Raw genomic sequence first — 25,802 nt, 5'->3', positions numbered from 1 at the left:
ACCACAGACACTATGGTGTTTCCTGTAAGACTTACTGGCTATCATAGCTGACTAGACGCCGACAAACTGTGTCCCTGACCACAGACACTATGGTGTTTCCTGTAAGACTTACTGGCTATCATAGCTGACCAGATGCCTACAAACTGTGTCCCTGACCACAGACCATATGGTGTTTCCTTTAAGACTTACTGGCTATCATAGCTCACTAGACGCCTACAAACTGTTTCCCTGACCACAGACACTATGGTGTTTCCTGTAAGACTTACTGGCTATCATAGCTGACCAGACGCCTACAAACTGTTTCCGTAACCACAGACACTATAATGTGTCCAGATGGAGAATGACCAAATGCCTGATAGTTTGAGAACCTATAGTGCCCACTTATTTAATGCCGACTAATCCCCTCCAGAGCACCCAGAGGAGATATATAGCCATGTAATGACCACTAAGCCCGATGAGCATACATCTTGTGGTGACTGGCAGCTTGCAGTGTGTCCCTGGATCCATGATTCTATTACCAGGTAATGTGTTGAATGTCTGCAGGGAAATCACAGCTGACCACCTCTTGTCTCAGGAACAACCTCGCTCCTGGAGTTGATGGGAAGCTGGTGATCCGTGTCATTAAATTATCACAGTGTTGTTCCTTCGGAAATAAATGAGGGCTGGACACAGATTCCTCCACAGAAATGTGGTTATCTGTGGAAAAACAGGGCAGGAGGAATGTCACGAATCTTGTGGAAGTGGGAAAGAGCTGTCACAGCTGCTCACACAGACTATTTAATGTATATCCTCTGTTGGGGTAGCTGGGGGAATAATAGACTATCATCTAGTCTCTGAAATAAACATATCTTACAGAAAAAAAACAGTTGTTAAATTATCTTAATAAAAATATAATAAAAAGGAGCACAGAGGACTTGCCATTCATTATAGACTTGCATGGGCTGTATTGGATATATTTGTATCAGGGTCTGTATGACAGACTAGGGGAATAAGTAAATCAATCTTATATGTACAATAAGGCATAACTAGGGATGAATCAGATGTGGGAGTCAAACCCATGACAAGTGGATTCTGGCCCAAGTGAGACATGCAACTGTGCAGTGAATTGCTTAGTAACACCCCAAACCACATGGCCACCCTTACCTCTATACAAGTATATATCATGGGATTCTAACAACAGGCAGTCATGTAGGATAGATTTAGCAGTCCGATGTCATGGCATATAGATATTTTAGCATTGCTTAACAAAACTGTCTTTGATAATTCTGTGAATCTCTCACTTTGAATCATCTGCCTTTGCCCGATGCACTCATTCCTCATTAGAGTCGTCAGCTGTGGGCACACATTTCAATGACTGCCAATTAGATCGAGCATTCAATTTTTAAAGTTTTTTAGTCGAAAAATATTTTCATTTTTATACTCATGAGAATTTGGGAAAAATAGCAGTGTCTGGTCAAATTAGCCTAATTCTGGCCTTGGCAAGGGGACGGATCTTTTGAAGTAAACCTCATGACTAATAACCTGTTTCAAGAAAAAGACAGAAAGATGAAAGATACTTGATCACAATCACATTGCTTTCAATCCCGCCGATGGCCAACTCATCATATTAAAGGAATTGATCTGTGTCATGTTCGGGATGTTTGGACAACAATGACCCTGTACTTGGAAGCAGACCTCATTTCATTAGAAACCGCCCAGTCCTTGGTATGTTCACACTGAAATAGTATGCTGTGGGGTTTTGGCCTGACATCGATAGCATATTATAGGCGGATTGCTCCAAGGATATCACTTTGTGAGAGGCTAATATACTGCAATGACCAGTGATCCCTTGAGCAATGATTTTTGCGACTGGGTCATTTTCTGCAAATACTTGTTTGATGGAGTGCGTGCTTACTTCGGCTGACTGTTGACTTGGCAAATCTGGTGATGGGTGTTGGTGTTTGGGAAACTAGCATGCTAATTAGTCCCTGTCTCCTACCAGTTGGTCATCAGCCTATGACACAGCACGCAAATTGTTTACCAGTTTAATTGCAGATTATTCAGTTTGTCAGTGTCTGTACATATAGACAGTCTGTCTGCTCAAACTAAGGGGAGATCACTCACAGGGCAAGTGTTTAATTTCTCACGCCATGGTGTATATTTACTGTATCACTGGTGTAATGGGTGATGAATAACAATGAGATTTGCCTGGGAAACATTGTAGATGGCTTCCTGTTCTCCAGAACTTCATGGGTTTACTCGGAATACTGACTGCAGCCACCATAGTCAGGAAGTATATGGTAGAAATGAGAAAAAGGGGACGGTCACCTTAGAACGTGTAGGGCACAGGTCTGCAAAGAAACGGTACACGTTAAATTAACTGACTTGTTTGTTACTGTTAGGGCAAGTGAATAAGATTTGCTCAGCGCTGCTTTGAACAGTTTTTAAATTCTATGTGCTATGGCCCTTCTGGTATTTTTAGCTCACCTGACTGAACTTAGGTCAAGGGAATTTATCCCTTGTCCGTCCATCGTTCACTTTAGCCAAACATCTTTTGCACCAATTTTTCTTCAACTCAGCTAGGTAATTGTGCCATAATATCTAAAGTGTCATCCAAATATTACGGTGTCAGGTGAGCTACAAAGCCTTGATGGTTGGTTGCTCAATTAAATGGGTACAAGCACAAATGGCTGGAACAGGAGTGGTGATAGAGGTCTTCAATCAATAAGGACAAGCATAGAGGAAGGTTTCTCATAGAGTGAGTGAGTGAGTTGGGTTTAACGCCGCTTTTAACAGTATTCCAGTTATATCGCGGTGAGTCAGCTTAATGTGGGAGGGAAGCCCGAAGTGATGCAGGTCTCAGACGCTTACCACTTTGGTGAAACCCACGAGCACGGGTTTGGTGCTGACAAACCTAGAAACATAATTGGGGCGAACCGGGATTCGAACCCACAATCATAGGTTTCTGGCATGCCTAAGGGACGCAACTCTGCACAGCGAATCGCGGCGCCTTAGACGACTGGGCCACCCATGCCCCCTTCTCATAGAGGGATAGGGACCATATTATTTACTTTGCTCATACATGATAGGCCAAATATCAACACCAAATGAACAATTCAAGTAAAAGGCATAGTTTCCAAAACAAATAAACTCTAAAATGTTCTGTGTGTATTATCCACACAAAAGTATGGAACTAGTTACAATGCAGGATAAAAAATAATATATTTTAATTTTAGAAAGTATTTTTTTGTGTTTTGACATTGATGATGATGCATGTAAGGTTTACTTCCTCTCAGCTCGACGTCGTACAGGGCAACTAAGTACTTGCATTTGTCATTTCAGAACACAAAACATATTTGAAACGCCACAAAATTTTGTGAAGTAAAGTATATCGGCCAAATATACATAAAATAAAGTGAAGTCAGCTTGAACGACCAATCAGTTTCATGAGGACCTAGAGTCCAGCACCTCAGTCTGACACACTGTTCAAGTGTATTATGGTTAAACATATCACATGATAATTTATTCAGATTATTCTATACGGCATCACGGTGATGTTCATGATATATACTCCATGTATTCCAAGTCATCCTCGCTTATCCAGGGTATTATATTGCTATTATCATGGTTAAGTACCCTGTACAAAACTCACCACCAAAGCTTTGTTTCGAAAGGGACAATGTCTACAGCTCCCTTATCACAAACTTAGCACAGAATTTCTCTCTCATGCCCTTACCATATTTCCTCGAATAAATGCCCTGGTGTGTAATTCTTTCAGGCCCTAGTACTATTTCCCTCGCATTTATTTGCAAAGGTAATAATTGGTAGAATTCTGTGTATGAAAACTACATGACGCTAATTTGCTGCCAAGCGTTTAATCAAGGTAATATGGTTCTTTGATTGGATGGTGATGGTGCACATGTATTTCGAATCAGATGAAAACAAACTTATGGTGGTGAATGAGTCCAGGGTGGTGTTGTACAAAACAACCTAAGCGCTACGACTGTCGTAAGTCTATGTTAAGGTATGGGAGTTACGATCACCTTAGCGCTAAGTTCGCTTTGTACAACGGCACCCAGGATATATATCATAATATATTAGCATTTGGTGCTGAGAACTAATTGCCTTTATATCAGGCTATATACCACACTCACTTTACCCCTTAAATCTTTACTTTTAATACAAATATATCCCACCCACCGTTAATCATTTACTCCATTTCTACTCCATCCAACATGTCCTTGACTCCCCTTTCTCACGGAGACCTACCCCAACACAGTTTACATTGAAGGTTCTTCCTCAGGTTCACCAGACCGTCCTCCAGACTGTAACGAGGCCACCTCAGGTCTCCTTCCAGTACACAGCTCCAGCAACATCTACCCCACTGTTTACACTGCCTGAACATGGACCCTCAGCACAGGTTCAAATTGTATACGTGCTGAATACAAACTACAATTTTAAAGTCAAATTGCTGATGTAATCTCACCGAAGCAAGCCCTGTTAATCCCTGTGCTAACATGCCCTGGGGATACCGGAGCCATGCTCATTTTGAATTCCCCCCATGGATAAATGTATGTTCCTCGTGGGCTTTTTGTTGCTCACAACTCCAGTTTTCTAAAGTAAACTGAATCAGCTGAAGCAATTGGAAACACTTTTTTTGAGGAAATTGAATTTGCACCCCATGTCTTTTAACTGACCTCTGACCTGTCAAGGTCATGCTAATTGAACTGCATGGTATAAATAATTGATGGTGCCTGTATCTCCATGTCACTGACTCGAGGTTATCGTGGGATTATTGACGCTATGAAATAGCCTGTTACGTAACTGACTCATGGTTAAAAGGACATATAATTTGAAATTGTGTAAACTCCCTGTTTTATAATGATCGTTTTGATTATTCATATGAAGTGAGTTTTAACTCAGCTGACTGAAAGTCATATGAGCTCCTTTAGTGGTATGGTGTCCGTCATCTATATTTCTTGCCTGTTGTGAACTGACAGCTCTGAAGGTCTATCAATGTAGCTGAAACTTTGTGTTAATGACCCCAGCTATTGTGTCACTAAAACATTCTCACAGAATTCCAAGCCAATTTAAATCATGGGTGCCATGGCAGCCATATTGAAAATATCATTTTTGCCCAGTGTATTGTTTGTAATACCGGTATGTTTTTTGGCACATTTGATTTTGAATCAGTCTATGACCTCAGACATTTCCCCATGCTGGCTACCTTTGTTCATGTTGGGAGGTTATATTTCTTTTTTCATTTAAAGTAAAGAAATATGAAATTGTCCAGATTAATAAATTTACACATCAATGATCCAGAGTGACGTCCTTTGTATAGTTTTCTGAGTAAGAGTTTATATCTGTTTAACATGTAGTTGAAGGGGGCGGTCGGGTAGCCTAGTGGTAATTGCGTTCGGTTGTCACGTTGAAGACCTGGGTTTGATTCCCAACATGGGTACAATGTGTGAAGCCCATTTCTGGTGTCCCCAACCGTGATATTGCTGTAATATTGCTGGAATATTGCTAAGAGCGGTGTAGAACCATACTCACACACTACATAGAGTTGATGGGGAAATTGCTTTGTGATGTATAGTCCACATAAATGATACACAAAGTAATACTGGGATCTTTGAGACCTTTTGCGTCATTTCACCAAAATATGTTCCTGGATCTTCCTTATCCCTTCTTCGATTGGTTGGAAATTTGTTTCTTCAAGACTGAATTTTTGCTAACAAGGTGAACAGCGTACATGCAGAAAACCAATTAACTTGACAGTCTAAAACTAGGGTCATTGATTTATGTTTTTTACAGAAAGCCCTATTGATAATTCAAAGTGTAATTTAAATTATTTCACTTGCTCTTTTGGTTCAATACTTTAATTTCCAAATGTTCCGCAGTGACAAATTACGGCAACCCTGTTGCATTAATATACAGGAAATGATGTGTTAAAAATAAATAGCCGAATTGCAATTCCAACAGCTATGAAATGAATTGCTTGCTGTGAGATTACGAAGATGGGAAAGTGCGACCAGAGGAGAAATTTCACTGACAATTACCCATAATACATTTATAGGCACTGAAGAAATGACCAGTTGACACTATGTTTCAGAAATAATCTATTGATGGCTGCCTTGGGAGATATTTTCACCACCACTGATTATGGAAGACAGTAATATTAGGTTATGGTTTCCGCCAGGGGGATCTACAACAAACTCTCAGCTGTGCGTGTGATATGAAATCTTAACCACTAAAGTGCTGAAAGCTCCTATGTCCAATCATTGCTGGAATGTAAGAGATGACGTAACTTGTACAATGATCATGTAGCTTTGTGTTAACAATAATCCCGTGAGAAGTCTTCCACGAAATTATCCAATTTGTTCAGTTTGGTTCATTAGGTCAAATTGTTATGTTTATCTTGAGTTGCAGGGTGTTTTTTAGTCCTGCACCATGACCGTGGAATATATTTATTTTATGAAAAAACAAAATCTAGAAATGCATTCAAAAGCAAGTCTAGCCAGCTCAAGCTAGCTCTATTCCACATGAAATCAGCATAGGGATTTTTTATATTTTTTTTAGAGTAAGGATATTGTGTAATATAAGATTTCAGAGACTAAATGTTAGTCTAGGTGTTTTTTATCATGGATAAATGAGTAATAGGTTGCAGTGACGGAAACATGCTTTATGTTTGCATAGGGACATCTTTAGTTGAACTTTCAGTGCAATATGCCATTTTACCTGACAGTAGGGATCCATGCTGGATTGCTGGAATAGTGGAGATTGCTGAGCGATTGCTGAAAGATTGTTTTGATGTGGCTGACTGATAGGTGGCCGTGATGTTGGTGTTACGTGGATGAGTGATTACACTGATCTAAATAAGTGATTGCAGTATGTGGCTGAGTGATTGGTGTGACATGGCTGAGAGATTTGTGTGATGTGGCTGAGAGATTTGTGTGATGTGGCTGAGAGATTGGTGTGATGTGGCTGTGAGATTGGTGTGATGTGGCTGAGAGATTGGTGTGATGTGGCTGAGAGATTGGTGTGATGTGGCTGAGAGATTTGTGTGATGTGGCTGAGAGATTGGTGTGATGTGGCTGAGAGATTGGTGTGATGTGGCTGAGAGATTTGTGTGATGTGGCTGAGAGATTGGTGTGATGTGGCTGAGAGATTGGTGTGATGTGGCTGAGTGATTACTGTGACATGGCTGAGAGATTGCTGTGACATGGCTGAGAGATTGGTGTAACATGGCTGAGAGATTGCTGTGACAGGGCTGAGTGATTGGTGTGATGTGGCTGAGTGATTACTGTGACATGGCTGAGAGATTGCTGTGACATGACTGAGAGATTGGTGTAACATGGCTGAGAGATTGCTGTGACAGGGCTGAGAGATTGGTGTGATGTGGCTGAGTGATTGCTGTGACATGACTGAGAGATTGGTGTAACATGGCTGAGAGATTGCTGTGACAGGGCTGAGAGATTGGTGTGATGTGGCTGAGTGATTGCTGTGACATGGCTGAGAGATTGGTGTGATGTGGCTGAGAGATTGATGTGATGTAGCTGAGAGATTGGTGTAACATGGCTGAGAGATTGCTGTGACATGGCTGAGAGATTGCTGTGACATGGCTGAGAGATTGGTGTAACATGGCTGAGAGATTGCTGTGAGATTGGTGTGATGTAGCTGAGAGATTGGTGTAACATGGCTGAGAGATTGCTGTGACATGGCTGAGAGATTGGTGTGACATGGCTGAGAGATTGGTGTGACATGGCTGAGAGATTGCTGTAACATGGCTGAGAGATTGATGTGACATGGCTGAGAGATTGGTGTGACATGGCTGAGAGATTGCTGTGACATGGCTGAGAGATTGCTGTGACATGGCTGAGAGATTGCTGTAACATGGCTGAGAGATTGCTGTGACATGGCTGAGAGATTGCTGTGACATGGCTGAGAGATTGGTGTAACATGGCTGAGAGATTGCTGTGACATGGCTAAGAGATTTGTGTGATGTGGCTGAGAGATTGCTGTGACATGGCTGAGTGATTGGTGTGATGTGGCTGAGAGATTGGTGTGACATGGCTGAGAGATTGGTGTGATGTGGCTGAGAGATTTGTGTGATGTGGCTGAGAGATTGGTGTGATGTGGCTGAGTGATTGGTGTGATGTGGCTGAGTGATTGGTGTGATGTGGCTGAGAGATTGGTGTGATGTGGCTGAGAGATTGGTGTGATGTGGCTGAGTGATTGGTGTGATGTGGCTGAGTGATTGGTGTGACATTGCTGAGAGATTGGTGTGATGTGGCTGAGAGATTGGTGTGACATGGCTGAGAGATTGGTGTGACATGGCTGAGAGATTGCTGTGACATGGCTGAGAGATTGGTGTGATGTGGCTGAGAGATTGGTGTGATGTGGCTGAGAGATTGCAGTGATGTGGCTGAGAGATTGGTGTAACATGGCTGAGAGATTGCTGTGACATGGCTGAGAGATTGGTGTGATGTCGCTGAGAGAATTGGTGTGACATGGCTGAGAGATTGGTGTAACATGGCTGAGAGATTGGTGTGACATGGCTGAGAGATTGCTGTGATATGGCTGAGAGATTGCTGTGACAGGGCTGAGTGATTGGTGTAACATGGCTGAGAGATTGGTGTGATGTGGCTGAGAGATTGGTGTGACATGGCTGAGAGATTGGTGTGATATGGCTGAGAGATTGCTGTGACAGGGCTTAGTGATTGGTGTAACATGGCTGAGAGATTGGTGTGATGTGGCTGAGAGATTGGTGTGATGTGGCTGAGAGATTGATGTGATGTGGCTGAGAGATTGGTGTGACGTGGCTGAGAGATTGGTGTGATGTGGCTGAGAGATTGCAGTGATGTGGCTGAGTGATTGGTGTAACATGGCTGAGAGATTGGTGTGATGTGGCTGAGAGATTGGTGTGACATGGCTGAGAGATTGGTGTGATATGGCTGAGCGATTGGTTTGATATGGCTGAGAGATTGGTGTGATGTGGCTGAGAGATTGGTGTGATGTGGCTGAGAGATTGGTGTGACATGGCTGAGAGATTGGTGTGATATGGCTGAGAGATTGGTGTGATGTGGCTGAGAGATTGGTGTGATGTGGCTGAGAGATTGGTGTGATATGGCTGAGAGATTGGTGTGATGTGGCTGAGAGATTGGTGTGATATGGCTGAGAGAATTGGTGTGATATGGCTGAGAGATTGGTGTGATATGGCTGAGAGATTGGTGTGACATGGCTGAGAGAATTGGTGTGATATGGCTGAGAGATTGGTGTGATATGGCTGAGAGATTGGTGTGATGTGGCTGAGAGATTGGTGTGATGTGGCTGAGATATTGTTGTGATGTGGCTGAGAGATTGCAGTGATGTGGCTGAGAGATTGCTGTGACATGGCTGAGTGTTTGTGTGATGTGGCTGAGAGATTGGTGTGATGTGGCTGAGTGATTGCTGTAACATGGCTGAGTGATTGCTATGATATGGCTGAGAGATTGCTAGGATATGGCCGAGAGATTGCTGTGATATGGCTGAGAAAATTTTACAAATTTGCTACAAAATGAAAAACTGAACCAAGAGAAGTCATATAACAAATATACCTTATCATTAATAAAGGAAGTCATATTAAGGTTGTTTTATACTTGGGTTAGATTTTTGAGGACCATGAATGAGAACAGATCATCAGCAGACGTTAGCCACTAGTTATCTCAGTCAGTGTGTCATATGCAGCCAAACTGATTAGTATTAAATGGGGCCCATCAACAGCTTGGTGGCAAATTTACCCTTGTACTGTAAGTCGGATATAGCCACTGAGGGATAATGATCTGGGCAGTGGAATTAGGTAATTGACCTGTCGGCCAATTAGAGCGGTTCTAAGACGGTGTGGTGCTATTTGAAAGAGCTCGCAACATGGAAGACTTCTCCTTTCAAGTTGTGAAATGATGCATCAATAAATGTTGTATTGAAATGGGATGAACTTTGTAGGAAGTGATGAGCGAATGAATGTGATTAATAGCTGAGTCAGCTATTTATGGCTGTTTAAATTTTATCGATTCAGCAATATGTTTGCGACCTATAGCATTCATAATAAATTGTACTTGGTTCATGGACCATTATCGTGATATGAACAACAGATACACTGTTATGTAGTGAAAACATTTATCTGTTCTTGTATTAAGTCGAAAACATCTGTTAGCTAAAGCATTGGCTTGTTATGTGTAATGTGTTGGATTGTTGCTCATAATATCAATCACTGGTTGTCTGGTCCAGACTCAATTATTTACAGGCTGCCATCACATGGGTCTATTGCTGAGTGCAGCATAAAACAACTAATAAACACTTCATAGGGGACCTACAGCCAACCCTGATCATGAAGCAAGCATATATATAATTACAGTATTACGGAGACATTTGAGACAAGTTACATGTATTGCCCCTAGCATACATAAGGTTAACGCATCCTAATTAGCTTACCCCTCAGTGTTCAGAGGTATGCCTGCCCATTTGGTAGTGCCATGGCTGGGGGCTGGGGGAGATGAAGCTAACATGATTCTATCTGACGATTCTGCACATGAATAATTCATCTGTCCATCCCGCTGGCATCCTAACTCACGTTCGATTCAGAAAATGTTGCTTTGATCGCTCTCAATACTCCAGATTCACCAAGATTTCGGATGTAATTTTTCCGTTTTTTGAAAGTTGATGTTTTGGGTCAGTGGGAGTGTTTGATCCTGGTCTCTGTCCCCGAGTCAGCCTCTGGTGATAAGGTCATTGATGGCCACCATGTAAACAGAAAATAGCGAATCTGAAAACGGAAACAGGATTTCTGAACTTGAGGGAGGAAATGATCCCAAGAAGAATCTACTTAGTTTTTTTCATTGAAATCAGACTGGAGGAGGAAAGCTCCGTTTTATTACATTTAAGCAAGACCTGCCTTTGGCTTTCGAGCTAAGCAAGTGCGTGAATCGGACAACAGATGAAGCTGATTGAGATGTACATTGTAGAGTTTAAGTTCAGTAACATGATATTTCTTTATGTGTTCATAAGCAGTTCCCAGTTGTCTCAGGTGCCACAATTCATTGTGCAGAGTTGTATTGCATGCCAGATCCAATGATTATGGACCGCCTCCGTGGTCTAGTGGTAGAGCGTCCGCCCGGAGAGTGGAAGGTCCGGAGTTCGATCCCCGGCCGCGTCATACCAAAAGTCGTTAAAAGATGGTACTTGTTGTTACCCTGTCTGGCGCTCGGCATTAAGGGGCTAAAACAAGGACTGGTCGGCTCGAAGTCAGTATACTGTGTCTGGGTGGGGTATTCATGTTAAACTGCGGCATGGTATCTCAGTGTGCTAGCACTATAAATCGGCATCAGTCCGGACTAGTACAAGCAGCCACACAGACACACACGTGCATGCACGTCGCTATATAAGTGCAATAATCTTGGACGCGATGTTGAGCCCAATTTCACCTCACCTCACCTCAAATGATTATGGGTTCAAATCCTGGTTCACCCTGATTATGTTTCTAGGTTTGTCAGCACCATACCGGTGCTTGTGGGTTTACCAAAGTGGTAAACGTCTGGGACCTGCATCACACTAGGCTTTCCTCCCACATAAAGCTGACATGGTGTGATTTACCTGGGTAAAGACATATCTATATACATCTTTGACCTGGATTACTGTTCAAGGCAACGTTAAACCCAACGCACTCACTCACTCACTCCCTCATTAGCAGGTCCTTTTACAGGTCCACTATATTGTAGGTACTGAAGACAATCTGAACACATACCTGACTGTATGAAGACATAATTTATTTCTTTAAGTGGCATTTTACTTGATAAGACCTGTGAAGATCCGGGGTAGACTAGGTCTTCAGCAACCCATGCTACCGTAAAAGGCGACTATGCTTGTCGTAAGAGGTGACTAACGGGATTGGGTGATCATGCCCGCTGACTTGGTTGATGCATGTCATCGTATCCCAATTGCGTGGATCGATGATCATGATATCAATCACTGGATTGTCACTGGTCCAGACTCGATTATTTACAGACCCCCATCATGGTTGGAATATTGCTGAATGCGGCATTAAACAACAAACAAACAAAATTGGTAAACATACTACCATCTGTCCTGAAACGTTGCACTGAAAAAATAAGGAAATGAAATCCATAAGTGAACTCTGTCTTCAAGACATAAACTGTACATGCTACTTTCACACAATGTGTTTGGTACAACCTGACAGTCTAATGCATTACCCATTCCATGGAGAATATTTTGTTTAGGCCAATAATTCCTCACTCATTTTCAAAAGAACTACAACTGACAACCTTATCATTGAACAGGTCCTGCCGATACAGATTAATTATTGAGCAGGGACTGGTCTAAATCCCTATTGTCACACCATCTAGATTGTCTCTCTGGACTTAACTGACAGTGACATCTCACCAAAGAACCCTACAATACCAGTACTCTGAAACTGATAAGGTGTGACGTTTTTCTGGTGAAGCCAAATCTATTACCTGTCCTCACTTTGAACAGGTCCCAGATTAAAGTGATCACAACAGACAGGCTACACTCTGTGGACATTGCCTATGTAGCAGCCTAATTCCAGTCTTAGCCATCGTGTCACTGTATCCGTCTGTCCAGTGCAAACATATATATGTGTATAGTGCAAAGTATTCAGGTACAGATCCAACCTTGCTATCTTCAAAACCCTACAACCTATACTCAGCTTCCTAGATGGCTGTGTTGCGGTAACTCGAGGTGAGGAGATTATTGCATCAGTTGAGCGGCAATAGCACGAAGGTACTGTAATCAAGGGATCTGAGTGTGCGTTTCCCAGGAGCCAGGGAAGCTAGTGAGCAGGGAAGTGTCACTGACAGGCAGGCCTGGATCAAAGTGGCTGCTACAGACTGGTGGTGCTGGAGGGCAGAGGACACACTCCGCCACAGCACATCATCAGCTGTGCAGCCTTCTGCAACACTGGCTGTACTCAAGGGCCACAGCAATTGGTTTCCTTTGCCCGTGGGGTCTTCGTCTTTTTCTGTTGGGATCTAAGTAAGACTGTCTTGCCGGTGGTGGGATGGTGGACTTTTTCAGTCAGGATCTAAGCTGCCCCTTGATGAGGATCTTTGTCCTTTTTACTTAGGATATGAGTGAGACTGGTGTCCCTGGCCTAGGGGATCTTTGACTTTTTAAGTTAGGCTTTTTATGTTAGATTGGTGGTTGCTGGATTTTCCTGTTCCATTCGATCTTAATCATTATAAGTTAGATTCTAAGCAAGATTAGTGTTCCTTGCTTATGGGATCTTAATCGTTTTGATTCAGGATCTAAGCTAGACTAGTGTCATTTGTATATGGGATCTTAATCGTTTTAATTCAGGATCTAAGCTAGACTAGTGTCGTTTGTATATGGGATCTTAATCGTTTTAAGTCAGGGTCTAAGCTAGACTAGTATTGTTTGTATATGGGATCTTAATCGTTTTAATTCAGGATCTAAGCTAGACTAGTGTCGTTTGTATATGGGATCTTAATCGTTTTAAGTCAGGGTCTAAGCTAGACTAGTATTGTTTGTCTATGGGAACTTAATCATTTTAAGTTAAGATCTATGGGTGCCCAACTGAGAGCTGAGAATGTTTTGAATGTACAGTGAACCTTGGACTTGGGTTAGATGTACGAAGGTTTCCGACTGATAATGAGGTAGTAAGACCTGATGGGGGATTGGTGAAAAAGTAAGACATCATGGAATTTTCATGTGAACCAATAAAGGCTTTTAACCAGTCAAAAATCAACATTAGATGCGAATTAATTAATATTGTTCAAAAGTGAAACCTCAAGCAGGTCTTACTTATGACTTGTGAGAAATAAAAGCTCAAAGCAGGTCTTGCTTGTGAAAAATAAAACCTCAAAGCAGATCTTACTTTAGAGAAATAAAACCTTAAAGCTGATCTTACTTTAGAGAAATAAAACCTTAAAGCAGGTCTCACTTGAGAGAAATAAAACCTCAAAGCGCATCTTACTTGAGAGAAATAAAACCTCAAGGCGGATCTTACTATAGAGAAATAAAACCTCAAAGCGGATCTTACTTTAGAGAAATAAAACCTTAAAGCAGGTCTCACTTGAGAGAAATAAAACCTCAAAGCGGATCTTACTTGAGAGAAATAAAACCTCAAAGCGGATCTTACTTGTGAGAAATATAACCTCAAAGTGGGTCTTGCATGCGAAAAATAAAACCTCAAAGCGGATCTTCGGGGATGTCAGCAGGTTTTCCCGAAGAAAGAGGAAACGTCTAGCGGGGTCTGGGGCATGCCCCCTCAGAAATTTTTTAATACATTTGATTGCATTTTAAGCAATTTCATGCAGTTTGGACAACATTCACACCCAGAAATGTAATAAGTCAATGGCAAAAGTCAATAAGTCAAATACACAGAGATGCCGGATGCAGTAAAATTTCAAAGTTCAATCAGTATTTTTTAAAAATTGGGCATAGCTTCCGTGCACCCGGCTACCTGCCGGGTCTGGGAGCAATACTGCCATAAACTTCATCCCCCATCCCCCATCCCCCATCCCCCAGACACAAGGACAACTGTCACAAGCATGCAATGTCAGACCCTTTCCTCATGTTGACGCATACTGACAAAAAACTCACCTGGTACTTACTTGCCTTTTGTTGAAAAAAACCCCCCAAAAAACTCCATCGCAAACATAAGACATTAATACAACATGTATCCCTGTGTTATGGGTTTTCAGATGCTGAAGAAACATTCATAGTTCTTTTTCTAATCACATGAACAACTGTAAAAAGTCTCCTTCACTTATTGGCTAAAAGACAACTTTATTTTAAAAACAAGCCATCATCTGAGTATTTACAATTTCTGTGTGACGCCACACCCCATGTTATAGTGCAAGTATTCGTGATAGAAAACGTATGATGTCCGAAAACCTATGATGCTGCTGAAAGCTCTGATCAAAAACAGGACAATCCGCAACAGTTGTCCGGTTTTTGATAACATTTTTCAGAGTGTTTTCTTTGATTATATTTTTACGCAGAAGATGATTTTTTCCGAGGACTACTGTTTTAAAAACACAATTTTCCGTGTTTCCGCGGAGATTTCACATCCCTGGATCTTACTTGAGAGAAATAAAACCTTAAAGCAGGTCTTCTGAGAATTAAAACCTTAAAATGGATCTTACTTGAGAGAAATTTAACCTTAAAGCAGGTTTTACTTGTGAGAAATAAAACCTCAACATGGGTTTTGTGAGAAGCAAAGCCTCAAAACAGACCTTACTCGAAAGTAAAACCTCCCTATGTATATTTATAGTCCCACCCCGCCCCGGCTTTCAACTTGACTGATGCCAAGTACCTGCTGAAAGGAGAACACCCTATATAGAACAATAGGATGATGCCACTGGAGCTCTGAGTACGCTTGTCTAAAGTCATGCACTACATATGACCATACCGAAGTGAAACCTCATTAATCTGGAAGACTCCTTCCCAGTGAAATCAGCTGAATCAGTATAAACAACTCGAAAGAAGTTAGGAACACTTGATTCTTTCACATGAGTATAGTCAATCTGTCATGCCATGAGTAGCATATTTCCAGGTTTAACCATCACTGATTGTTGTAATTTTGGATTAGTTATGTTTAGACGATCTCATAAGTTGTTGCCCAGAAGATAGTTTTTCAGATTAACAGGGTCCAGACTAATGACATTTCACTGTAAATTGGTACTATTTGGATTATTTGATGACCTCCCTATGAGGCTGAGTGTATGCTATGGCTGAATGATCATGAACATGCTTTAAACTTCCATGTTCAGCTGAAGTGGTGCTTGAATATCTACCATCATAGGCTACACAAAATCTCTGTGTCTATGTGAGTGTGCATGTTGAATGTTAAATACTGCACTCAGCTGTATTCCAGCCCTATGATGGCGGCCTCTAAATAATCCAGTCCAGACAATCCAGTGATTGATATTGAGAACATCGATCTATACCAGTGGGGTACAATGATGCACCATCAACCAAGTCCTCGAGCCTGAACATCTGATGCACTACGTCGCCTCTTACTCCCAGCATCGATTGCTGGGGACCAATTCTAAAGCATAATCCTCACAGGGACATCCAAATTTGAGGTCAATCAAAACTTTCATACTCCCTAACCAACCCTGAGGTATTCTTGGCCAAATAGATACCCAGTAACCATGGAAATGACAACTGTACTGGGAATAGGGCATTTGACCAGGGTAAAATGACATCTTGGTGTTGTTTGACATGGGTGCATGACATCTCAGTTAGTTTGACCTGGGATGCATGACATTTCAATGTTGTTTGACCTGGGATGCATGACATTTCAATGTTGTTTGACCTGGGATGCATGACATTTCAATGTTGTTTGACCTGGGATGCATGACATTTCAGTGTTGTTTGACCTGGGATGCATGACATTTCAATGTTGTTTGACCTGGAATGCATGACATTTCAATGTTGTTTGACAAGGGATGCATGACATTTCAATGTTGTTTGACCTGGAATGCATGACATTTCAATGTTGTTTGACCTGGGATGCATGACATTTCAATGTTGTTTGACCTGGAATGCATGACATTTCAATGTTGTTTGACCTGGAATGCATGACATTTCAATGTTTTTTGACCTGAAAAGCATGACATCTTGGTTTTGTTTGACCAGGGATGCATGAAATCTCAGTGTTGTTTGACCCAGACAACTCATGCTATAGAAACCTAAAACTGCCCATCTTAAGTGAAGTTTTTATTGGGAGTTAACAACCAGACAAATATAAGAGATAAGGTCTTACATAGCTCATATATTCAGGTGATATCCACACAAAGAATCGACTTTACCACCCATCATGGGGAATCAAACCCAGTACTTAGGCCTAACAAAAAAACGCCACAGGGCTTCTCGGACACCGCCACTCTGATGAAGTGGACTTCCACTTACCGGTACCTCCTTACACGAGGATTAGGTGTTAACACAGATAACACAGATAACAAAAACGAACATTATATTAATTATTTTTTGTTTTATTTAGTTCGTTAGTGTCATTCCATTGCATTTTACTATGCACATGACACTGGACAAATATACATATATACACACACTGGCAGTGCAGCTATATCACATTACAGAATACACTTTATACATCAACACCAAGCTCAAGTACAAGTACAACCTCATTCACTGTTAAAGCTCCTTTAAAACTAAAAACACGAATTCTAGTCTCCTTATGGTCTATTTCTGTAAAATTATACAGTTTCTCTCAAAAAGCGGAAGTAAAGTCTAAAATCAAGTTAAAAGCGTCATGAAAATTCGAATTTTCTGTGTCTCTTGTTCTATCTATTCATTTTCTCATTAGTCGTCTTTCCATCATAATGTTATGGAATGGTTTGTCATAAATACTGTTGAGCACCTTCTACATTAGCGCAGCTCAAGTCAGCCTTACTCTCCCCCTTACACCCTATCACAATCCTACCATTTTAGTATCAAATTTCAAAATTAACATTTTCAGATATTTTTCAAATTTATATCATATATTGCGAACAATGAATTCTTAAGAAAAAATAATCTAAATTTAGAAGTCAACAATACTGCCAATCTCACAGTTACATTCAATAACTACAATTATCCAATTTAGCCAACCGAAGGTTCCCTTTCAAAGACAGATATTTACATTCCCCAATAGTGCATCCAAAAACTCCTAAAGTACAACCATGTCCTCTCCCTACGGAACCACCCCCACCGCCCCACCCCCAACCCCTGACCTACTGAGCTGCTCCAGCTGTTCTAACCTCACTGTCAACACTGCAATCTGCATTCAATACCATTATTAACAGACATGAAGCGGTAAAAAAATAATATTTGTTAGCATTTATACAAGACAACATGGCATAATGATGTTCTGTACACTATTTACAATGAAATAAAATGACACAATATTTCATGGAAGAAAAGATGGAAGATTAAATGTGACAACTATACAACTGATTCTTAAAATCTTTGGCAATCCATCACAGTTGCTGTAATATCATACAGAAGCATAGTAGGCTCCCTTTAACTTAGCCCATAACATCAGGCCTCAACCCTTGTGTGTACACAAGAATGAGGTATGATGTTTCAGGCTGTACATACATTTGTACACAAAACAACCACAGCATTGCCCTATAAATATTCTGATTAAAAACATAAAAATGTCGCCCAATTATTATGTAATTTTGATTATTCAGCTAAACTTCTGAGCTCTTCCCTTCTTTTATTATGTCTTGTCAAGCATGGTTTTCTTGGTTGAGAGATCTTGTAATAAACATACTTTGGTATGCTTCATTGATTTTTATATCAATTTTGAAGAAATTAAATTAATAATTCTAATTTTAGATCATAAAATTCTTTCACACCTCTTTCTTAACAAAAATATGAATATTCATGAATTAAATACATTAAAAAACACATTCTAATCCAGATCAGGAGAAATGATATCAGTATGCCTCGTTGTATAAAACGTGTATAATGCATTGACCCAGATATGAATATAACAGTATAATGATTCCATTCATTCTCTCACACTAGTGTCACTTGGGACTGACTACAATTTGCAGGTGGAAATGTGGGCAATCCTCTTTGAAAGCCAAATGTAAGTGCTCAGAGGCCTATTTGGTAAACTGTGACTCGCTTTGGGGAGCTACCCATAGTGTCAACATAGCCGTCAATATGGGAGCGTCGCTACGGTGACGCAATGTTTACCTTAGTCAGGTGCTCCCAGAACATGTGAGAAAACAAATGAAATATATACCTATACCTTGTGACCAAAAATTTGTTTGTTTTTAAAGATACTATTTAAAATAAATAAAACATTTTTTTTAAATAATATATTTTTTTTTAATAAAAATTGTTTTATATTAAAATTCGACAAATGGTCCCAAGGGGGTGTTGGAAAACATAAACTCCTAGAATATTATCAAGCAAAAAGATGACATCTGTGGAAGAATAATGCCTCTAAGGCTAACAACTATCACTGGCCTTGCTAAACTCACGATGTAGTCCTTTTATGTACAGTCAATACTTGTAGGTTGTAGGAACACTTACACTGAATATATAAGTATTGGTTTCATCAACATGATTCAAACAGTCTTTATCAAGCAACAATGCTAAAACATCATTGATAACAATTCAGGAACAAATGACTTATGTGATTAATTAATAAAATGTGATTTTGAAGAATGTAGATCCAAAAAAATATTTGAAGCTTGTTGTTGAACCAACTGTTATAAACATGTGATTGTATATTTTTTTTATATACATAGATAATTTGAGTACTGTACAGAACAGGTAACAACCATTGAGATTTAAGTGATATGCTCCAAGAGTTTGATGTCACATGATTATTCAAGATGGATAACTGCTAAATGCACCTCATTGTTGAAGTGTTCACTTTGAAAATGGCATGAGAAACATGTGCTGGAATCAGGGTTAATTAATTCCATGATACCAATAAGATGCAGGGATGACTACTACTACAAGCACTGTAATACTAAGACTTGTCTTATCGTTTCACAGAAAAACACTTAGCTCTGCATTCATAACTAAAGCTATATCCCTGCTTCTTGATGAAAATTTGGTAACTTGTGACCTTCCTTGCCATGGTAACCACTGGTTACCTTGACGACATCAGCACCGTATGACAATTTTGAGCACATAATTGAGTATCGTCCACAAATACTTTCGCATTGTATCAATTTAGATGCTTTAATTTGAATGTTTGTGAGATCACTATCTCCCTCAGTGCAAGCCGACATCTCATGGAACATTCGATGTTTGACTCACACAGAGAAGTTCTGTTTCTGATAACCACAGTGAACCAAATGTCTGATAACATGGTATCAATATAGCATGTCTTGACTTCTTTCTGATTTACACATAAATATATTTCAGAATATTGGTCCATTTTCCCATAATGTATTGCACAGTGCTTGGAATGTATGCAAACAGTTTGATTGCAGATACAACACAAGTCGCCATTCTGTCTCTTGGTTTCACCAGACACGAGTTAAAGTTTCAGCACAACACTGTAGGTGTTCCTGGAAGATAGCATGATTGCATAGCCAAAATACACAGTTACTAGACCAGCAATGAACTAAGCATAACGTTGGCTATTAGGAATACACCTGAAGGAAATTAAAAGTTTGTCCAGGACACAGGACCTGCCCATGAGGTTGCCATGGGGCTGTTAGCACTATTTCTTGATGGCCTGTAGCCCAGCTACCGCATCAGTAGAGGTCACCACGTCGCCTCATCAGGTGTGTGGGCATCTCAAACTTGCTGGTTGGTCAAAGTTTTCACTCAGAACCATATGCTTTTCTAGCTGACCTAGGCCAGCACAAGCCCAGCACCACAGAAAACATGAGTCAATGTTTGTTTCCCGCTTGCTATAAGTAAACCTTGTTGGATTTAGTCACTGGTTTGGTTTCCACACTTGTATTTAATTTCCCAGGTGTTTTAACGTTCACAACGTAACTAAAACTTTTGTTGTATGGATTTTCTGGTGTGAAATACGTATGGTCCCCTGAAGAAAGTCTGTTGGATCTCTTGCTCAGAGAGATGTTGCGCTCATGATATGGAGAGTCTATGTCACGTGATGCTCTGCACGAGCTTACTTTATAACCGATGAGGAATCCGACGAGCATTGAAAGGACGATGGAGACAACGATTGCGATAGCAAGGGTTTCCGCTGTATTAACTCCTGATGGATCTTGATGAGTGGCATCAATACGACCTCCTGGAAAAAGAAAAGAAGAACATTGTTGTCATATGTTACAGGACTGAGCCGACACTGAGTCTCCATCTGCAGAAAGAAAACATGGTTATTCAAGTCCATATCCAAGGCATCAGACAACCATGTACACTACTCTCCAAAACAAACCCCCCTTTCATCTTGATCTCAACTGGGACAGAACAATTCATGTCACTGTTCTAGTCATGGGGATGTTTGTACAGTACTGGTAAAAATGTGTCTGATATCGATAGGGCTGGTTAAAAAGATCATTAATTGGAATTATTGTCAATGTGAAGAACTATTAATTCTGATCAATATGAAAATGTTGTCATTAAAAATGACATAAACTATTGTGATGAAATAAAGTTTAGATTTACTGAGACAGATGTGTTACTGTCAATAATGTCAATTGTCGAAGACGGAAACTATTTTTGTTACATCTCAAATGTCCACAAAATTATGAATAAACATGTCATTGCTCACAAGTTCTGGAAATATGTTGGTTTCTTTTGGGACTTTCTCGCATATTTATTTAACGTTACTTATCGATAATTGATCGATATTAAGTTATTATTAATCTCAATAATCTATATCAATGGCCAGAACTAGATATAGAACACTGTGTTCCACTGATGTAATCTTGGGGATGTTTGTACAGTACTAGTCAAATTGTGTCGGATATAGAACACTATGTTCCACTGTATAGTGTGTACATATTTGTATATGGATATTTTGTACCTCTATGCTGCTGATAGCGGAGAGTGATTAAAGTTCAGTTCAGATCATAGGGATGTTTGTACAGTACTAGCCAAAACAAAGCTCCATGATTGAGATGAGTTCAGTGCTCAGTTGCAATTGAAGATTTGGTTCAACAGAGTGTACTCCTAAATGCAATATTTCTTGCTTGTGACTTGATTTTGATCCTGTCTGTATGATACACAGACTTGATAAACAGGTATACAATTTGTGAATGCATGAAGGAACTCATCTGTTTTGCCAGTTTTAGACATTGAGACATGTTTTGGATTATAAATCATCTGCCACACAAAGATGGAGTTCTCTATCTAACACAAATGCAAGTACCACATGCAATAGCTATCCAACATTCACTAGACTAATCTATAACATTCATGTTAGTTGTCCATGGCATGGTTAAGACAGACTGCATCGTCAAGTAGTCTTTTCACAATGGCACAATGTTAGTCAGCTACCAAGTTAAGAATGAAGACCAAACTGAACAAACCAAATAGGATACAAATAATATTATTAGCAGATTCTTTGAAAGAGAAATGAAGAAAGATGTAGAGAATGAAGAACTGTGCTTCACATCTTGGATTCTGGAGAGGAAGAGACAGCAGAGTCAAAAGCTCCTTGAGGAGAATAGAACCTATGTCTTATGTGTGATGAGTGATCACATTAACTACTGGGCTACCCAAAAACTGCTAGAGAAAAAGAAAGAGAACGTGTTGGTTTTTCACCTCTTTGAAAATCATTTCAGCTATCACAGCATGATGTGAGAGGAAAGCCCAAAGTGATGCAGGTCATTTACCATTGTGGAGAACCCATGAGGCCGGGTTTGGAGCTGACAAACCCAGAATCATAATCAAACCAAATCTGGGATTCGAACCCATGATTATAGGATGGCAGCTCGCCTAAGTGACACAACTGTGAGCATTGAAATTGTGGCACCTTAGACGACCGGAACATCCAGGCCCCTAGAGAAAGAACTAACTATGGTCAACTAAAGACAGACATGTAGGTAATACAAAGAGTTGAAAGATGTGAATCACCACAGCAATGCATATGCACACACACAAACATAGACAAGCACAAGAGTCTGGAGGCAGGACGAGCAGTCTATGCAAGGTAAACTAGCTACTTGAGGATGAATACCCCTAACCAAGCAGTGAGAGACTAGGTAAGCAAGCGGTTAGAAGCAAACTAAGCAAGCAGAACTACATGAGGATTGCCTCGCCATCGTGAAGAGCTATCAGACAGATGCAGTGTGCCTTACCGTCATATTTAGCTTCAGGGTAGGTTGTCTTGGGAGCGGGTTGTTTTGTAGAAGCCATATTGGGTCCTGATGAGACAAACACAGGGAGAATGAGATGACAGGTTAACCTGGGATATTTCTCACCTCTTGTTATGATGATATTTAGGATGAAATTTCAAATGACAATTAACAGAAGAAAATGAAAATTGAAATAACATTTAAAAAGCAACTGAGGCATGAAAACAGCAAACATCAAAAAGAAAGTTATAATCGAATACAAGTATTTTCTCCAGCGTGTTACAGTGGTGGCCTTAAGAAGGGGAGGCATGCGTGTGTTAGTGTAATAGATTGCAGCACACTTCAGGTCATAAAATTACATTCCATTATGTTACAGTATCTAAATTTCTATTTCAACACATGCTTTTACACTCTGAAATATGGACAAATCTCAAATTATTTGATTATATTGTAGGTTCATGCCACATTTTCTTTTGTAACTTTATGTTTGAGCAGCCAGTGATATTTATTTCTTATTTCATTTTTTTAAGCAATTGTTGATATGTTGTTGATGCCTTGGACATAAACTAACCAATATTGTCAATGACTTCTTCCACCCCAGGTTTAATGGGATCCGTGACCTGGGGACAAACACACTTTTGTGGCACAGTGGCCGTGGCCGGAGTTGTTGTAGTGCTGGTTGATTCTTATAAAATAAGACAAATCAAAACCGTAAAGCAAAGCAGAAAAAAGACATAGGTAAAGAAATGCTTCAAAATATTCATAAGAATTCTTACCAACTGGAACTTAATAAAATCATATTACTTCACATCGAACTATAACTCACATCAAACAAAAATGCTACATAATATTTACAACACCACAACAATAAATAAAGTAGACTACACAGTACGAACAGAACAAAACTCACCGTCAAGGATCTCCACGCCGCAGCCGGAAGATTTGCCAGTTGTGACACTCTGAAGTCTGAACAGCCAAATTGTGTCATTAACACCAATCATACAACAAATGTGAAGAAAAAATAATCAACATGAAAGATTTGACCATATGTACAGACCAAAACACACTTTGCACTACAATCATGGACTTAGGTAGTAACAAAGTAATATACAAACTTGAAACTGACTAAATATTTTGAAAAAAATGATATTAACATTACTGAGCTTTAAATATTTAACTTCTTCCAATACATGGCCAACTAGTGGTCTTAACACTATTGTTACTTCCATACTTCAACATACAACTCCACATTACAATAGTCTCAGCACTACAATCGCTTTGTAGAAGTGGGCTCAGAATAAAGATTATGGCATAGGTTCAAAATCTGCTGAATATGCATTTTGATGCCTTACCCTCTGTTGGTGTTGGAGCACCGGCCATCAACCCAGGAACAATAAGGGTCCTGAAGGCCGACACATGAGTGACACGTGCTTTTGTGGCTGCAGCGATGGAGAGGGATGCTGACCACATTGTCCTTGGAGACGACCACCAACTTTTCATTACCATCACGGCGGTACACCTTGAGGTTGACAATCGTTTCATTCTTCTTCAAGACCTGGATCTCCTCGATAACAACGGTGTGGATCTTGTCTTTCGGACCCTTTTGGGTATTTACAGCTTTAATGACTCTTCCATCATCTGTAATATCAAAATTAAATAAATTACACTGAAAAGGGGCATAAGTATTCTTGTTTTATATGTCAGTACAAACTATCATTAAGTTTATCATTGATGATAACTTATCGCAAAACAAATCGTAATAACATGATAATATTAAGGAGAAACCACTGCTCAACTTACCTGTTCCGATAAACATGATGTCATGGTATTTATCAACTCCACGGATTTGCCAGTCAATTGCGATCTGAGTGAAGCGGGACCTGTAAGAAAACATACATATAAAAACCATGCCACAACAAAAACGATTTTTTTTTAACCAAACATAAACATATGGATAATACAGAGTAAAGGTTAAGTCTAATTTGGTCTCCGCTAGCATATTATTTCCCAGACCACCCACTCTTTAACCAACCATCTTCAAGAAACCACCAAAATGTTGCATCCCATAAACAAAGATGGCTGCCCCAGGGGACATGTCAGTCTGAAATTCACCCCAAGATTCACAGATAAGTAAAGAAAACTGGGAGCTGCCAGGCGCCATGCACAGCCAGCCATTGTTTTCATACAAAATACTCATGGTCTATTGGTAATCGTTGAAGCAAGAGGGGGCATAGATGGTCTGGGACACAACTAGAGGCTATTTAGCCGCAGCACACTAAAGGTGGGGACAATCATGTTGTGACAGTGCTAGATTTCAAATTGTAACAAACTGCTCTGTATCAAAGAATTGGCTGGAAAGACGATCCATTGATAACTAGCTGGATTTTTCACTTGCACTGCGGGACAAAATTACTGGAATTGTGTCTATGCCTTTCTAGTTAGCTTCAAAGACTGGCTCTGTGGTGATAATAAACAGCATAAAGGGGACTTACGTGAAACTTGTCTGAATGAAGAGTGGAGCGCCACCTAGGGCAGGGACAGAACTGTCCATCAATGGGTGGGTCTTGATGAAGTTAAGGGTTGTATCCTCAAGCCTCTGACTACTATTGGAGCACTGGAAATAAAAGGTCTATTGTAACAACCAACCTAGAGTTGCATGGATAAACATACAGATCAGTATGTAGGCAAAACTATTTGTGGTAATATCATAATTCAAAATAGGTTCACTTGACAACTAGTTACAGAGTTGACAAAAACATAGGTGTGGCATGTACAATCATAGGTGGGTGATGTCACCAGAAACGTTTCATTTTGGCTTCATGGTATCATATTGGAATTATTTGAAATACAGTAAAATACGTATGTACTGAACACGCTTACAACAAACTGACCGATATAATGAACTTAATACTTAGTCCAGGCCATATGCTGTATATATGCTTATAACGAACTACGGTTATTACGAACTAATATTAGTGGTCCCTTTGAGTTCATTATAACTGTAGTTTAAATTAGAATAGACAGTGGATGGAA

The 25,802-nt window shown here is 40.2% G+C and overlaps 1 protein-coding gene across 3 annotated transcripts in view; it reads right to left on the bottom strand.

Annotated features, from left to right (window-relative positions):
* Window positions 1–16,994: 16,994 nt before the first annotated feature.
* LOC124134049 (semaphorin-1A-like) overlaps window positions 16,995–25,802 on the bottom strand; it is a 42,879-nt gene continuing 34,071 nt past the window's right edge. The window contains exons 13-19 of one of the 3 annotated variants that reach the window (XM_046498667.2): window positions 25,262–25,383; window positions 24,570–24,649; window positions 24,122–24,407; window positions 23,680–23,735; window positions 23,341–23,454; window positions 22,773–22,838; window positions 16,995–20,761 (exon numbers count right to left, since the gene is read on the bottom strand). In XM_046498667.2, the coding sequence (XP_046354623.1) occupies window positions 20,412–20,761; window positions 22,773–22,838; window positions 23,341–23,454; window positions 23,680–23,735; window positions 24,122–24,407; window positions 24,570–24,649; window positions 25,262–25,383 (1,074 nt within the window). In that variant the 3' untranslated portion in view covers window positions 16,995–20,411. The remainder of the gene's footprint in view (window positions 20,762–22,772; window positions 22,839–23,340; window positions 23,455–23,679; window positions 23,736–24,121; window positions 24,408–24,569; window positions 24,650–25,261; window positions 25,384–25,802) is intronic. The other 2 variants (XM_046498669.2, XM_046498670.2) reach the window with 2 other exon arrangements.

This window comes from Haliotis rufescens, unplaced genomic scaffold (genome assembly GCF_023055435.1).
Source record: "Haliotis rufescens isolate VD_foot unplaced genomic scaffold, xgHalRufe1.0.p SCAF_1, whole genome shotgun sequence".
NCBI lineage: Eukaryota > Metazoa > Mollusca > Gastropoda > Lepetellida > Haliotidae > Haliotis > Haliotis rufescens.
The sequence above is the reverse complement of the archived record's forward strand: the minus strand, read 5'-3'. Positions and strand labels throughout refer to the sequence as shown.